The sequence below is a fragment of the Carassius auratus genome, chromosome 23, assembly GCF_003368295.1.
Source record: "Carassius auratus strain Wakin chromosome 23, ASM336829v1, whole genome shotgun sequence".
NCBI classification, from domain to species: domain Eukaryota; kingdom Metazoa; phylum Chordata; class Actinopteri; order Cypriniformes; family Cyprinidae; genus Carassius; species Carassius auratus.
The window spans coordinates 15,710,907-15,727,112 of record NC_039265.1 but is presented as its reverse complement, the minus strand read 5'-3'; the positions used below and the strand labels follow the sequence as shown (position 1 = coordinate 15,727,112).

Sequence of the window (16,206 nt, the reverse complement as noted above, 5' to 3'; positions counted from 1 at the left end):
TATTTAAAATACAATTAAAACCTGCTAATTAAAATCCAGCCATGTGGAAAGCTACATTTTTTTCCCCACTGTTGGAAAAACTGATAGCTTGATGTGGGCGGAAGTGATGAAACAAACTGGTACAGCAAGACAAAATGTGACAACAGCCAGTGCGTGCATCCAGCCAGTTTGAAACAGATGGCATGCAGAGGCAGCGCTAGGCTCTTCCAGGCCGTGCCAGGTTGGTTGTGGCCACAGCATCTGTCTCTTGACATGGCACTGCCACGAAAGGACAGAGAGAAACACACATACAGTTCAATCACATTAGACCCTTATATTGTCCTGCTAAGCTGTGTGTTTAGAATGGCTTTTTAATTTAATAGCACAAAGGTTGACTAACAGTACACTTACTACAGCAACAATATCCCTGAAGTAGTCTGGTTTAAGTGTCTTGCCCACAGGGGTGGTAGTTCATGGATCAGCGCTTGTGGGGCTCAAACCTGCAACCTTCAATCACTTAATCCTACATCATTTATATATCAATGCTCAATTGTTCTAATCAGAAATACAGCAAAAAAACGTAAATGTTTAGAAATAATATTGCTACTTAAATTAACTTTTTTTAATATATTATAAAATGGTGATTTATTCCTGTGACGCAAAGCTGAATTTTCATCATTACTTCAGTCTTTAGAGTCACATGATCCTTTAGAAATATTTCTAACATGCCGATTAACGCTGTGCTTGCTATAAATAATAACAAAGTTGAAAAACAGCTTAATATTTTTGTGGAAACTTTGATACTTTTTGTTTCATAATCCTTTGATTAATAAAAGTTCAACAACATTTATTTGAAATAGAAAATATTTTCCTGCCCCCCTACTGAATTAAATTATTAATTTTTTAAAGATTAAAAAATTTTACTGACCAAAAACTTCCAAATATTAATTTTAAAACCTATTACACTCTGAAAAAGATCCAATGTAACAATAACAATTTGTTGATAAATAAAAAATCCATTAAAATAAAATGCACAGATATAAAATGCACATTTTAATGTTTATATCGGAAATGTCTTGTCATTTTTCTGTATTCAGTGACTGATTGAAACTCCTCTAAAAATCAATTTTTCCACAATTTGACTAGATCTGTATTTCCTCCGCACCCTCTCAGTTACATCACATGGGGTGTGTCTGTGGAGTCTGTAATGGGATTACAGGTTTTGATGACAGTGTGACTTTAGAGTTATTGAATCGCATTCATTTTTAACCAGATTCAGCCCCTCTGAGCTACAAGAGAGCTTCTGTTATCATGGAAACACTATGTGTAATGTAAAGTAACTACAGAAGAGATCCACGGTTGCGATGTCAAATGTTGTTCAAATCTACACGCTGTTCTGTCAGCTGCCTGAGAGTTGTAATTTTAGAAGAAACTTTTTTATGTTTGACTTTCTTAGAAAAATGTAGTAGGTTAGTTCTTCTATAGATGCTTGATATTTTGTGCTATTGGGGATGTTCACAACTGGTATAACCACAAGGTTGCAGGTTCAATCCCTAGTTCGAGTTTTTAAAGAATATTTAATGTAAAATAATCTTTCAGAGGTACAAAATGTTACCGAAATCCTTACAGAGGCTGTGTTTTGCTTGCATTGTCCGTTATTGTTCTTTTAAGATCTCAGTTCGTTCCAGGAATCTGGCCTCAGAGGACAAAAGCGTTTTTTTCGTAATAAACCCCGTAGTGTTTACGTGTTATTGCACCGATTTAGAAAGGCAAGTATAAGCCAATACCAGTTAATCACTGACAAGAAAACCATCTCAATTTCAGATTGACAAATATCACTTATTATACACTCCTCAAGGGCTGAGTGAAGAGGAAGAGCAAAGGAATGAGGAACCAAAAGCTATGGAATGAGATGCACCCTCAATCTTGCGCAATCAAGTTTGTGTGGTCAAAATGAGTTAGTATCGATTGCGGCTCTGGCTGCGAGGAGGAAGGTGTGGTGCTCGCCCGGTCCTGCCGTGCTTTGAAGATATTTAGCTCTAATTAAGTTTCTCCCCTGAGCGTCGGGGAGAAGAAAGAAATGAGATGAAAACCTCCCGGCACAGTCAGAGTTTCACAGCAATCAATTTTGTTGTTTGAGCGTCAGTGCTGCCCTCTGCTACTCCGAGGGAATGGTTCGGTGCCCGTGCACGTAGACTTGAGTGCATCCATCAAGTGTGACTGCTGATGTTTATGCGGTACAGATCACAGTTGTTGCACACTTGAGGCATGAGAGGGCTGCAGTTTGCATCATTTCAGCTTAACAATGTAATCACATTGGATTCGGGGATACATTGAGCTTTGCTGCTTGTGTTGCAGGTTCCAGTCAAACTCTAGACCATATTTGGTCTTTCTTTTACATGTATATTACAGAAAATTAAACCTCTATTTTTTTCCATTGTGTTAATATTTTCATGCTAAAAAACTTTGTTATTATTGTATATATATATATATATATATATATATATATATATATATATATATATATATATATATATATATATATATACTATATATATAGTTTCTCATTAGATTCTCATTATTGTAGGTCAGTATTTCTTAAATCTGATTTTATTTAAAACAAAATCATAAATTAATGTTAACTGTAAGCAAATACCACTGTGATGTATTTGCAATAGTGTTATTGTTTAGTATCATTGATAAACTATTATATTTTTGTTACTACTTAGAATTTGTTTACATATATATGTATATATATATATTTTTATGTTTGGACTAAAGTTTTAGTAAGTTTGTTTTTTATCTCTCTTTTTATGTGTTTTTGTTTCATATAAAACTATATATGTCTATTGTTTTTATACATTTTTATATCAGTTTTAGTTATTTTAGCAATTAGTTAAATTAAACTAAAAAGAGAAATGATGCCTTGGCAACTATGAATTTGTGATTTTTATATTTATTTCATGGTCATGTTTTTAATGTTTATTTTATATCAAGTAACATTTTCAGTGTATATTAATAACCTTGCTTTGAAATTTTTCTTTTTTTTTTTTTTTTTTTTTTTTTTTTTTACCCAAAATAAGACGACCCAGGCATGTTCCTGACAGGTTTTGCTGTTTCTGCAGCTCATTTCTATCTTGAAGAACAAAGTCTCATAATAATGTGTGATACGCTGAGTCAATAAGAAGAGTGTAATGTTAATGTTTATTCCCGATTTTTGAGTTTAAAAGGCACTCTTTCCTTTGTTCTCCAGCTCCGTTGTTGTCTAACAAAAGGAAATACATCACGCAGTCTTTTCAGTTCAATAAAAACACTTGAAAACAGATGGTATCAAAGGGATCTTAATGGGAAAGAACTGAAGTGAGATGAAACAATGAATAACAATTACTCTCGAAAAATGCTGATGAAAATGAAGCATATTTCTCTCCGTCGCTTTGTCATTTCCAGGTGTGTAAGGTTCTGAACATCACGACTATGAGCTGTTTGGCCCCCTCGCTGACAGCCGAGTACAGGCCGGGTTTGGATTCAGTCAAGCACGCAGACGAGTTTGGCTTCATCTTCAATAATGTGCAAGCTCTTCTAGTGTACAACAACACTAACTTCATGTACTATCCCAATCCTTACTTTGAGCCTCTCAGCACCAATGGCATACTGGAACAGAAACCTGGCTCGCCTATCATTTTAAAGGTATGTTTATCCTCACGCTTGACCCTTTGACCTTAGAGCTGCAAATCAGACTGTTACTAAACAAGTATATGCAATGTATCCTGAAAGATCTGATATGTATACAGAGATATTTAGTAGTGTAAGCTTTTCAAACGTATCTAAACATCATTCATGTTTGCTGTGTTTGTATTAGGGTAAAAATCTGGTTCCTTCGGCCGCTGGAGGAGTGAAGCTTAATTACACTGTTCTGATAGGAGAGACTCCCTGTTCAGTCACAGTATCTGAATCTCAACTGCTGTGCGAACCACCAAACCTCACCGGCCAGTACAAAATCATGGTAAGACGTATGCAGAAATATGTGTATGTCAAATGTATCACATCCACGTCAAATCTGTCTAGGTTTTCTGTGAAATATTTTTCAACCCAGACCTAAACCATCGTCATAAGTGGCTCAAAAATCTGATTTCAGAAACATGTCTCAGTGTGAACTGCATGTGAACTATCAGTGTGTTTTATTATTATTATTATTATTCAGCAAGGACTCATTCGATTGATCAAAAGAGACAGTAAAGACATTTAGAATGTTACAGAAGATTGCTATTTCAAATAAATGCTGTTCTTTTAAACATTCATCAAAGAATCCCAAAATGCATCAGTTTTAACAAAAATATTAAGAAGCACAACTGTTTTTAACACTGATCATTAGAAGAAATTGTTCTTGAGCAGCAAATCATATATTAGAATGTTTTCTGAAGGATCCTGTGACCCAGAAGTCTGAAAATTCAGCTTTGCCATCACAGGAATAAAGTATATTTTAAAATAGTACAAAAAAGCTATTGTAAATTGTAATGATATTTGACAGTATTGCCATTTCTACTGTATTTTATTCAATAAAATCAGCCTTCTTGACTTTTGCCAAAAACCATCCCTAAACATTTGAATGTAGATCATAGCTTTTTTTTTTCCTTTCTGCTGTTGTTGTAAAACAAAATAGTCTAATAATCTGATTTAAAAAATGAGTCTGATTTCTGAGAACAATACCTCATGTGTTGTTTTTTACATTCTTGAAAATCCCTTTAGTGCTTGTTTACTAGATCTGAGACCTGTGCTGTTGAGGAGGGCGTTAAATGTTCTGTTTAAACACTCATTATTTACTATTGTTGTACCGCTTGTTGAGACGCAGACCAGACCTTCAGCAATGCCACAGTCTTGTTGCTGTCACCAGGTTCCCTAGAAACAGAAAAGCAATTACCATTAGTGCTGCCCAAAACTCAGCACGCTGTATGTGTATGTGTTTTTCTAAGATTTTTGTTGATTCAGAGAGTAAGGTATATTTTTACACTCTGTATCTCTGTGTGTGCATCTTTATGTGTGTGCATTTATTCTGGATTGATTCTCATGTGTATATATATATGTGTGTGTGTGTGTGTGTGTGTGGGTTTGTTCTCTCAGGTGCAGGTCGGTGGTCTGCATGTGTCCCCTGGCTCAGTAAACATTCTCTCTGACAGCCTCCTGACTCTTCCTGCCATTGTCAGCATCGCTGCCGGCGGCGGCCTCCTTCTCATCATCGTCATCCTTGTGCTTATTGCCTACAAGCGTAAATCCCGCGAGAACGACCTCACACTCAAACGACTCCAGATGCAAATGGACAACCTGGAGTCCAGGGTCGCGCTGGAGTGCAAAGAAGGTGGGAAAGACACGGACATCACCCTTTCACTATGTAGTGTTATTGATTATTTGTGTTCGTTTGAGAGAAAATAATCTCATGTTTCGTTACAAGCACACAACATGACTGTGTGTGTCCAATTTACAGTGCATTCAACTCTTTTAGTTAGAGAAAATGATTGTGTTTGGGTATTGCAAAACATCACAGGATGGGTTTATGGATGGCTGAGAGATAAAACCGTTTCTTACAGACAATGCTGTAGAGAGAGCGTCTCTGACCTACGGTTAGCTGGTCTGAGAGGATGAGCTCTGTGTTGACTGATTCGGGAGCCGCAAGGAATTTAAGATGCAGAAGTATTAAAGGGGCAGATCGAGTCCTGCACTCCATGAACGCTTGTGAGAGAGAGAGTTTAAGATGAGAGAAAAGGCACAGAGAGAGAGACGCTGGGCCGAGATGAAGAGGAGGCCAGGTGAAAGGAGACGATAGAGTGAAGGCAGAAGGAACGTTCCAGAAAAGAGAAATAAGGAAACGTGAGGAGAGCGGGAAAGAGAGATAGATAACTCCCTAAGGGAAGAGTGCTGCCCCAGGCTCTGTCAGAATGGACCCAATTAAAGACATCCCACCTCCAGTCTCCAGCAACAGGGGACAAGCACTTCAGCAGCCTGCAATTTACTCTCTGTGTGTGTTTGTGTGAGTGAGAAACCCATAAATAGAGAGAGGCTGAGAGGTTATTTTGGTTTGCTCTCTTCGTCTGCCTCCAACACCCTTCAGGAACTTCATATAAACCTCAAACTGGACAAAACTAAGTCTTCAGAGATGCTGATTAGCAGTTCAGCGGTTCAGCTTTTGTTGTGTTTGGACCTTTAATGTGAACTTAAAAACCCCACATATTTCAAGTAAAAGTTTCTGTTCCAGTTCATAGTATTATATATTTGAAATAATTTAAAATAAGAAATAATATATTTTCCTTTCTAAATTCTTGTTACTACATAATTCTTGTTGATCTCTGAGTTAAATATTACTTGGTAATATTAATGTTATTGTTATTATATGAATTGTGATTTTCATATGATAGTTATTTTAATTAATATATATATATTTTTTTACATATATTTGAATGTGCTTAATGACTTCATGAAAATATATCATCAGCATGTACTAGTACAACAATAAATACTACCATGATGCACTCTGCATTTACAGATTTCAAATTTGATAAGAATGTGCCAATTTTTTCTCTATGCCAAATAAGATGATTATTTGTATCGTTTGTTAAATTGTTTTTCTTCTTGATTTTGTGGCAAAACGTGACCTGGACATTGAACTGTGTATTGAAATTGTTCCTCTCCTTTTTTCTCCTCCCTTTTTTGTTTTTAGCTTTTGCAGAACTGCAGACAGACATTAATGAGTTGACGAGTGATCTGGACCGGGCCGGAATTCCCTATCTGGATTACCGCACATATGCCATGAGAGTGTTATTCCCCGGCATCGAGGACCATCCTGTGCTCAGAGAGCTGGAGGTGGGCTGCAGTCTATGTTGAGAGGATTATTTCATGATCCCCTATCTCTAACAAGTTGTCCTAACAACACATTTTTTGTCAATCATATGCAATCATACTGGATATTTAATATACCATTATATGGAACAGGATTTTAGACCAGTGAGCCTACCCAGCTTGAGCAAATGACCATAAAAATATTTAACCTGGTTAGGACATTTTTCTTGTTGCATGTTCTCTAGTTTGTATTTAAACGATGCATTATTTATATTAGACAGTTGCAGTTGGCTTATTCATTTTTTTTGGTATTTAACAGCAAAGTTGTTGTTGTGTGTTCCAGGTCTCTGGTAATGGGCAGCTGTGCGTTGAAAAAGCTCTGAAGCTGTTTGCCCAGCTGATAAACAACAAGGTGTTTTTGTTGACGTTCATCCGTACGCTGGAAATGCAGCGCTCCTTCTCCATGCGTGACCGTGGCAATGTGGCGTCGCTAATAATGACGGCTCTCCAGGGTCGACTGGAATATGCCACGGATGTGCTCAAACACCTGCTGTCCGACCTCATCGACAAGAACCTGGAGAGCAAGAACCATCCCAAACTGCTTCTCAGGAGGTTTGCTATTCACTTTCATTTAATTTCTCCATTTACTTTGAACGAATACGTCACTAACTGAACTCAAAGTTTTGTTGCGTTATCTTAGCCGGGCATAATAGCTATATTGATTCATGATCCATAACTCTGCAGTCCCTCAGTACGGCCCCATTGTCAGTGTCACTTATCATTTGTGCGCTAGGTTCTCATAAAAGATTCATGAGCAACTCAAATCCACTTGTTTTTTCCTCTCTCTCGCTCTTGGATGTCCTTTATGCTTTCCCTCCAAATTTGTATAGGTTTGTATTTGTAAGTCTGTCCGAAGCAAGGACAGTATCTGACTAGAATATGAATATTTATTGTCATTATACAAAAAGTACAATGTAATTACAGTACAGTATGTGCAATCCTATTTCAGTCAAAAACTAAGGTTTAAAACTAATTACTAAAATAAACAAATAAATAGAAGACCAATATGTGTGTGTGTATATGTGTGTGTGTGTATATATGTATATATATATATATATATATATAATTAGTATAATTTTCATAGTTTTTGAAAGAAGTCGTGCTATGTGGAATTTGTTATTTTTATGTTATTTTTACATAAACCTGTATGGATTTTACTAGTTGGGCTTTTGCTGAACATCTTGCCCAACTGAAATGTATGGCTTAACTTTTCTCAAAGTAAGTTAAGTAAGAGTAATTAGTAAAGTAATTTAAATACAATATTGATGATTTCATTGGTAATAGTAATTAATTACTTTTTGAAAGTAATTTATATATATATATATCCGTGTGCGTGTGTGTGTGTAAAAGAATAAAAATTAAGCACCAATATTTACATATTCATCAAAGTTGCAGCAGTTTTTGAATACACTACTGTGAATAATTGGCAGAGTTCAGATTGAAACCAGATGGAATATTACACAAAAGAGACATTACATTCAGTGTTCATTTAGTATTGCAACTGTCCTGGGATATGTGCCGGGTTTTTTTTTTTTTTAATTTATTTATTTTTTGGCTTTTATTGTCCGCCTGTACCGCCGACCTGAGGGTAATAGTTCAAACAGATGATGTGCTGGATGGGATGAGTCTTTCAGAAGATTTAGACTAATAATGATTAAACAAAGAGTTGCCCAAGGGCTAAGCACAGTCTTTAGCTAGAGGTGATCTGTTCCTGCCGACCGTGGCGCTATATCAGCTATACATTACACTTTGAATATTTAAAGCAGACAGGCCAAACAAACACCACACCCGTTCCTTGTTTGCTCTCTCTCTCTCGATCTTATTGAATGATTTTGGTGTTTCGTTACGTAGCTCATTAGTAGTCACAGTAAATAGATGCAGGGGAAATGTGGATTACGCTGTTATTTAATGTGACAGGCGCCGCGTCTCTCTCATTATCTGCTGTCATTAGGAACACAAAACGCTAATCCCCCCGTGCTGGCAGGCTGGGCCGTGGGGATCAGGGGCCCGTGGTTTTAGATGACACTTTTTCTTTTCTTTTTTTTCTATGGGGGAATTTAGGAGATTATCGATTCGGCATGCTCCTTTTGGTCTTGTTTGCAGATCCGTGTCTTTACTTTTCCAGGAAGCATCTGGAGAACTAGAAGGCTGTATTAGAAACCCAACGAATCTGTTGTGTTTCCATTTATCGTATCCTTCCTCTTTCACTATCGCATTCGGCCACATGGTTTCCTGTCGGTGTCACGGTTAAACGAACACCGTCGTTTCTGCAACTACTGCTGGTCTCCACTCCCTCCACATCGATTGGGCTCCATCTCACTAATTTTCTTCTCTGTTCCTTTAATAAAAGGCATTACTCTGTGTCTCTCGCTCTCGTTTTCTCTCCGTCTCAAGCATTTTGATTTCAATTGATCCGTGTGAACAAACCCTGCCCTACTTGTGACCTCTTTCTGTATCTGCTCCTCATCTTAACATTTCTCGGATAATGGAATACATCTGGAGCTTGTCCCACATCAGTGAGCGATGCATTCATTGGTGTTTCTGGATCAATCCGGTCTTATTTCCTGTTCTACAGATTAATTATGATTATAAGTGAAGAATTATGGCTCAAATTGATCTTTAAAAGCCATATTTAGGCATTCAGGGTGAGATTTTACATCCAAAACACCATGAATGTTTCCCTTTGACCCTTATCTAAAATTCCACTGTACTCTTACTGTGTCATTGAGGGGTTTTTGGATTGATGACAGCATTAATTTAACATGGCTGACAAAAATGTCTTCTGTTGCAATGGACAAATGTTTAACATCATGTACAACACAATCATTTTTTACATTGTAAATGATTATATTCTTGTTCTGAAGTAAAAAGCAACATTTAGTTTTTTTTTTTTTTTTTTTTCTTTGTGATATAATACAGTAAATCATGCATAGTGCATTTTTTTCCCAAACACCATGCTTTTGAGAACCAAGACTCAATATTCAGCCACTTGGCCACATCTCCAACTCCCTTTTGCAAATTTAATAACATGTAAAGAAGCCCAAGTATTGCAGTGTAAAATCATCGTCACACTTTGAGCTGACAATCATAACCGAGTGAGCTACTTTGATAGCGTGCGATCCTTCTTCATATTTTTGAAGTAGGACCAAAGGACGTTCATGTGTGTTAAGAAAAATAATGAATGTCAAAGATGCCTGTAGGGCAGTTGCTTGCAAATGAGACATCTTTTAAGAATCAGACAATATCAACAGAGAGACTAATTTATTTTCATAAAGTGACCCACTTGCATTTAATGATAACCGACTGTGAAAAATAACAAGGGCCTGTCTGGTCTCTGTGGTCATCAGAGTGACTGTACGTTTCATTTCAAATCGCCTAAAGCTTAGTTGTCATTAATGTTTGCTTGTCTTATTATGTTTTAATTTTTATTTAATTATGGAATATATGGAGACACAAGACTCAGACTTGTGGGCTTCTGGTGGGCTTCTGGTTCCATGTGGATCGGCAGGGGAATGTTAGTTTTCAGTGCAGACTGATTCATCACTTCAGTGGGAAAGCCACAATGAATCAAATAGCAGTCGCGCAATGCATAAAAAGCTTTCAGTGGATTTTTGCCATTCTTTATTGACAGAGACGTTAGAGAAAAGACAGACTAATACATGGGAGAAAGAAAAGGGATGCTTTCGAACCAGCATCGCCTGCCACAGCTCTGCAAGTATAGTGCATGGTTTTTGTTTGTGTTTTGTTGTGGTTTAGTGCATCGTATTCTTATTTTTTTGTCTAAAGTTGCTATTTTCTTGTCCAGGTAATATTTGTGCTGAGTTCTTTTTTGGCTTTTTCTCAAGCTTTTTTGTCATCCACATGAGCACCACGACTCAATTTGTCAGCGCTAGTAGCCACTAGGCCACAACAGCAAATAATTTCTCCATGGGACTTTTGAGTTTGCTTATTTGTCTTCCGCTCCCTCGTGTTAATATCTCTGGAGGACTGTGGCTAAAAATGGCACGCCTCCATGGCCTCAGGCTCTCTCTTGCTGCTGTTTGTGTTTGTATACATGTTTTCACCTAATGAGATTTGCCGGCACACAGAGCCTCAGAATGGACTATTAGTGAGCCACATTGTGTTGTGTGTTACCCCTTCAGTGAAGCATTCCTTTCCCCGCCTTAAGACAAACACACACACACACATGCACGACTCATAATTACGCTGATAGCTAATAAAACCCTTGTGTTCATTATTGAAACTCTGTTAAAAAAGAAAAGCAAGCAAAAAGACAGAAAAATGCTGAAGGAAGAAGGAAAAGCACACTCTTTCTGATCAAACGGAGGCAGAATTAAACCTGGTGTGATGAAGTTGTAGAGGATGCAAAAACTCATTTAGGTGGTTAAATAGCCTAGCTACTATTAACTTTCTGTTCATTCACTCTCTCACCAGGGGATGAACAGGCAATATGTTTGAGCTTCCTGGTGAAAGAAAATAGTGATTCAGTAGCGACATAGTTTTTTTTTAAGCATCAAATCAGCAATGAAGAGATTCTGGAGATTGAGTTCTGTGGGTCTGAATTATACTTTGAAGCCAGATATTGACTCTTAGCCTCTGCAATATGAAATGTGTCGCTGCGCCAGAAGAGAGTGCCCAATTCCCGAGTGCATTTGAAAATTCCCAACCAATTTCACTTCATTTCCAACCATTTGTGAAACTAGTTTATGAGAGGCACTGAACCGGATGCTTCTAATAAACTAGGTTCACATGGATACTGCATTTTGAAAGGAAGTACATTTAGTTCAGTAACTGTTAATTCAGCCTCTGTTTGTAGGGGGTTTTTTTGTCCGTTATCGTCCATCATACAGTAGATCACTGATTGGCTGAGACAGGAAAGAGACAGGAAACACTCTGGCAAGACCTGATGCAACCAGCATCAAACGCGCTGTCAGTGTAGTGTATGTGTATGTCAGAGCTCATAATTCACTCAGACTCACACACACACTCACTGAATGAGTGTCACACGTGAATCCGCGCATCAGTGCACAAATACACACTGGTTCCTCTTGCTCCTGCATCCAAAGTCCCTCAGCTCACAGGCCCAGAATAAAACAGGTAGGATACAAAGGAAAGTTGACAGGCTTAAAAGAGAATATATAAACATGACAATGTTTTGTATAGCCCACACGCAAACACACACTGTCCTTAAGAACCACAGAATAACTGACGTTCTTGTCACAAGCATGATGGCTTTCCTTCATTTCACTCCATCTTGCATCACTCCTTCTATTTCCCCTCCTCTCGCCTCTCTCTTATTTCATCTCTGTGCGAGACTGCCATTGATTTATTCACTAAAATGCACCATTATTAAATAGGCATAATTTGACAGCCTCGTTATTCGACAGCCATGGTTGTTCTTTCAGTAAAATTAGCATTTGTCATCGGTTAATGCATTAACCCAGATGGGTGAACACCTCAAAAAAACAAATGCAGTATAATGCAAATCACATCATCTTTATGTTAATGGACTCTTAACTCCTGAATATACAAACCTGAAACCCCTCAATGCGCTAATAACTTGTTTTTTTTAAAGCAACCCATCCACTCAGTGGCCATCATGACTGTTTTCTATCATAGCTTCTGTCTATCCCCAAATCTGTATGTTATGCCAGTGAAATATGCCAAAATGGGTATTCTAATTATAAAGACCATGTCTTCACCCACAGGTAGTTCGCCTCAGTGACTGAACTGTTCTAGCCAACTATATAGGGGGAAGGATGCCTTCTTGAATTTTATCTTCACTGTTTTTAAGTTGTTGATTATTTTATGTAGATACAAGATGCATTATTTCACTGGGGGTGAAAACTTTTGAACACAATGAAGATGGCCAAATTTGTCTTATATTGTTGAAATATAATTTTTTTCCATTTAGTTCTGCCCTTCGTAAGCAACAGAAGATATTTGTATGTTTCCCGGTACACAAATTAAGTACAATTTACCTTGATCTTCAAATTCCAAAAGTTTTCACCCCCCAGCTCTTAATGCATCTTGTTTCCTTCTGGAGCATCAGTGAATGTTTGAATCTTTTTAAATAGTTGTGTTTGAGTCCCTCAAATGTCTTCAGTGTGATAAGGTGCATCTCAAAATCATAAAGTCACTGCTGGAAAGGGTTCAAATATGTAAAGATGTTGGAAAACTGAAGAATCTGCAGGACCTTAAAGATTTTTCTGAAGAACGCTGCTCAGTTTAACTGTTCAGAACAAACAGGGGACTCATGCACAACCATCACAAAACAGAAAGACAGTCGAGGATCATCAGGTGACCACACACAGTATTAAGAACCAAGGGTTGCCAAACATTTTAGTAGGGTTATTTTAATAATTTCAGCATTTTTTTTTGTCTTGTGGACTAAATGTTAGTGAAATATCTTTTATGTACAATATCTTACTCAGGACAGTACTAAATAAAAAATAACATGCATTTAGTATTATCTCTCTAGGGGTGCCCAAACTTTCGATTCCCACTGTATGTTTTAGCTCCTGCTGTCCTGTGCAATGTGTCTGTTTTTGAAATAAAATTATATCTTTAAACTAGGTTTAGGTAGATTTTTCAGCAGAAGTTTGTCAGTCACAGGAATAAATGGCATTTAAAATATATTAGAATAGAAACTAGTTATGTTCAAAAAAAAAATTAATAAATAAATGCAGCTAGTTGAGCATGAGAGATTTGTTTCAAAACCGGTCTGTCATCTCACCTTGGTCATATGAATATGCAGCGATTACGGGTTTATCCCCATCCAGACCTGACCTCTATTAACGCACCTCATCTCGTCTCGCCGATCAGCGCTCATTCTCACATGTGGCCCTGAAGCGTGACCCCCTCAAGCACAATACACACATGCGGACACGCTCAATGACACACACACACACTCTCTGCACACTCTGTGTTTGCGGGCTGTCTCAGCGGTGTAATCATAGTTATTTCCACATGCATTAAGAGAGTCATTTTCTCTCACCGCTGTTGAGTAAATTGCCGGTGTGCTGCCTCACCGTCCCCATGGCGGCCGAGTAGAGTGTGTGCGAGTGCATAACGTCGCAAACATCGCTGCGACAATTACGCAGCTGATATTACATCGTCCTGTGATGCTCATGTGTATTTGTAATGTCCGTAAGTGAACATAATACTCACTGCCACAAACAGAGTGAGAAGGAAAAAGTCTTTTCAGGGGTGAAAGGAGAAATGTTTTGCAGGGAAAGAGAGGTATTGGTATTCCACAGGCGCGCTCAGCCGTCAGAACGAGGGAATAACCCTTTCATGTATTTTTCATGCTCGTTAACCACTCCCGTCGGGGTACTGTTTGTTCTCTCTTCCTCCGTCTGCCTTATCTTTCCCCCTCTCTCTCTCTTCGGTTTTCTACCTGCTCTGTCTTCAACAAACCTTTTGGCTCTTTCTTTTCTTCTCTTCCCAAATTATTGACCAGAGCTCTAGAGATCCCGGTTTGAGTCGTGTGTTTGTCATTTGTGGGTTTGTGTCTGTGTATCTGTCTCTTCCCTCAAAGCAAAGAAAGAAAGAGACGGGGGTGGTCAAAAGACAAATAAAATGCACAAAGAGAGTCTGGAGTGACTGACAGGGAAGGCAACTCGAGTTTTTCACACTTTCTGTTTTCCCCCCTCCATCAAAACCCAGCCGTCATTATACATCAAAAGGAAATATGCTGGTGTTCTTGACGATAAGTGTTGTCATCTGCTGATGTTTGTGTACTTGTGTGTTTCAGGACAGAGTCTGTTGCTGAGAAGATGCTAACCAACTGGTTTGCTTTCCTGCTTCATAAGTTCTTGAAGGTAACTTGCTTCTTTGGCTTGCTTTAATAGTACCAGTCTCATCTAGACAGGCTTTTGACGCTCAGCATGAAGTCTCTGCAGATTTTTCTGGAACAGAGGCGCCCAATTAGACTGGAAGCGCAAGTCATCTCATGATCATCTGCAATTTGTATATTTGCAGGAGCTCATTCAAATAATTGGAGTCTCTGCAAACAGTCGTAGGAGAAATATCAAAGACATTCACGTGTTTAGACTTGATCTTGGTTGGACTTTAGAGTTTTAGCATTCAGCTTTGCTCGAGATTATTATGTTTACTCGCTGCTGCTGCTAACTGTCTCGAACTAAAATAGATTTGATATCTTGCCATGAATGGGGCGAATCAAGTCAGTGAGAAGCTCGGCAGAAACATCTGTTAGTAACCTGGGAATGTTTAAAAACAAATTTCTTTTTGCGAAAGCTTTTGGCCTTTTTATGTAGGTCAAAAATGGTCTAAGTAAACATGAATGTGCAGTATACAATACATACTGCATGCTAACCGTACACATTATGCAATAATAAACATTCACAATGGTAGTCTGTTATGTACGTTGTTGCCACATGATCTTGATTGATTCATAAAATTAAATTAGAAATCCTGTTGCACTGCAAATGTCTTTACAATTAAATCCAATGCATCCTTAATGAATAGAAGTATTTATTTCTTTTACTATTAATAAAGTATAATAAGTGATAAAGTAATAATAATAATGTGTGTTGGTGTCTGTGTCTACAGGAGTGTGCAGGTGAGCCTCTCTTCATGCTGTATTGTGCTATAAAACAGCAGATGGAAAAAGGCCCAATAGACGCCATCACTGGAGAAGCCCGATACTCCCTCAGCGAGGACAAACTCATCCGACAACAGATTGACTACAAGACGCTGGTCAGCATCACACACTCTCATAGCCACACTAATAAACATAGTATCTAATAAACTCTCACGAATTTCAGTGCTGTTATTGTGTGTGTGTGTGTGTGTGTTTGAAATCAGACAGTCTGGTCAAGGGAGGGTAGTGTTCATTAGTCTCTCATACCCTGCTAAGGCTGAGATTGGGGTCCTGCAGAGGGTGTGAAATTAGATTTCTCGAGCCAGGAAATGGGCTTTTCTAGAGCCACTCTCCACACCTATGGCTTCACCGACCACAGCCCAACATCTCATCATCCTTATTCTCTTTTTTTCCTTCCAGATCTTAAACTGCGTCAACCCAGAGAACGAGAACAGCCCGGAGATCCCAGTCAAGGTTCTGAACTGCGACACCATCACGCAGGTCAAAGAGAAGATTCTGGATGCCGTCTATAAGAACATGCCGTATTCACAGAGACCCAAAGCTGTGGACATGGACCTGGGTGAGTTCAATACGTGCACACGAGTGTGATATTGCTTTCAAATTTTAAGTTAAAAATAAGTAACTAAAATTTTAGAAACAATATTTAGTTACTTGGTCAATTTTCTTCACTCAAAATATGAAGGTGCAGCAGAAAGAATCATTTGAGTGGATCA

General features: G+C 38.1%; 1 protein-coding gene across 1 annotated transcript in view; it reads left to right on the top strand.

Annotated features, from left to right (window-relative positions):
* Positions 1–3,321: 3,321 nt before the first annotated feature.
* LOC113041508 (plexin-A2) overlaps positions 3,322–16,206 on the top strand; it is a 30,702-nt gene continuing 17,817 nt past the window's right edge. The window contains exons 1-8 of the mRNA XM_026200097.1: positions 3,322–3,666; positions 3,839–3,982; positions 5,098–5,332; positions 6,689–6,831; positions 7,151–7,419; positions 14,624–14,690; positions 15,442–15,588; positions 15,893–16,052. Coding sequence (XP_026055882.1) covers positions 3,454–3,666; positions 3,839–3,982; positions 5,098–5,332; positions 6,689–6,831; positions 7,151–7,419; positions 14,624–14,690; positions 15,442–15,588; positions 15,893–16,052 — 1,378 coding nt within the window. The 5' untranslated portion in view covers positions 3,322–3,453. The remainder of the gene's footprint in view (positions 3,667–3,838; positions 3,983–5,097; positions 5,333–6,688; positions 6,832–7,150; positions 7,420–14,623; positions 14,691–15,441; positions 15,589–15,892; positions 16,053–16,206) is intronic.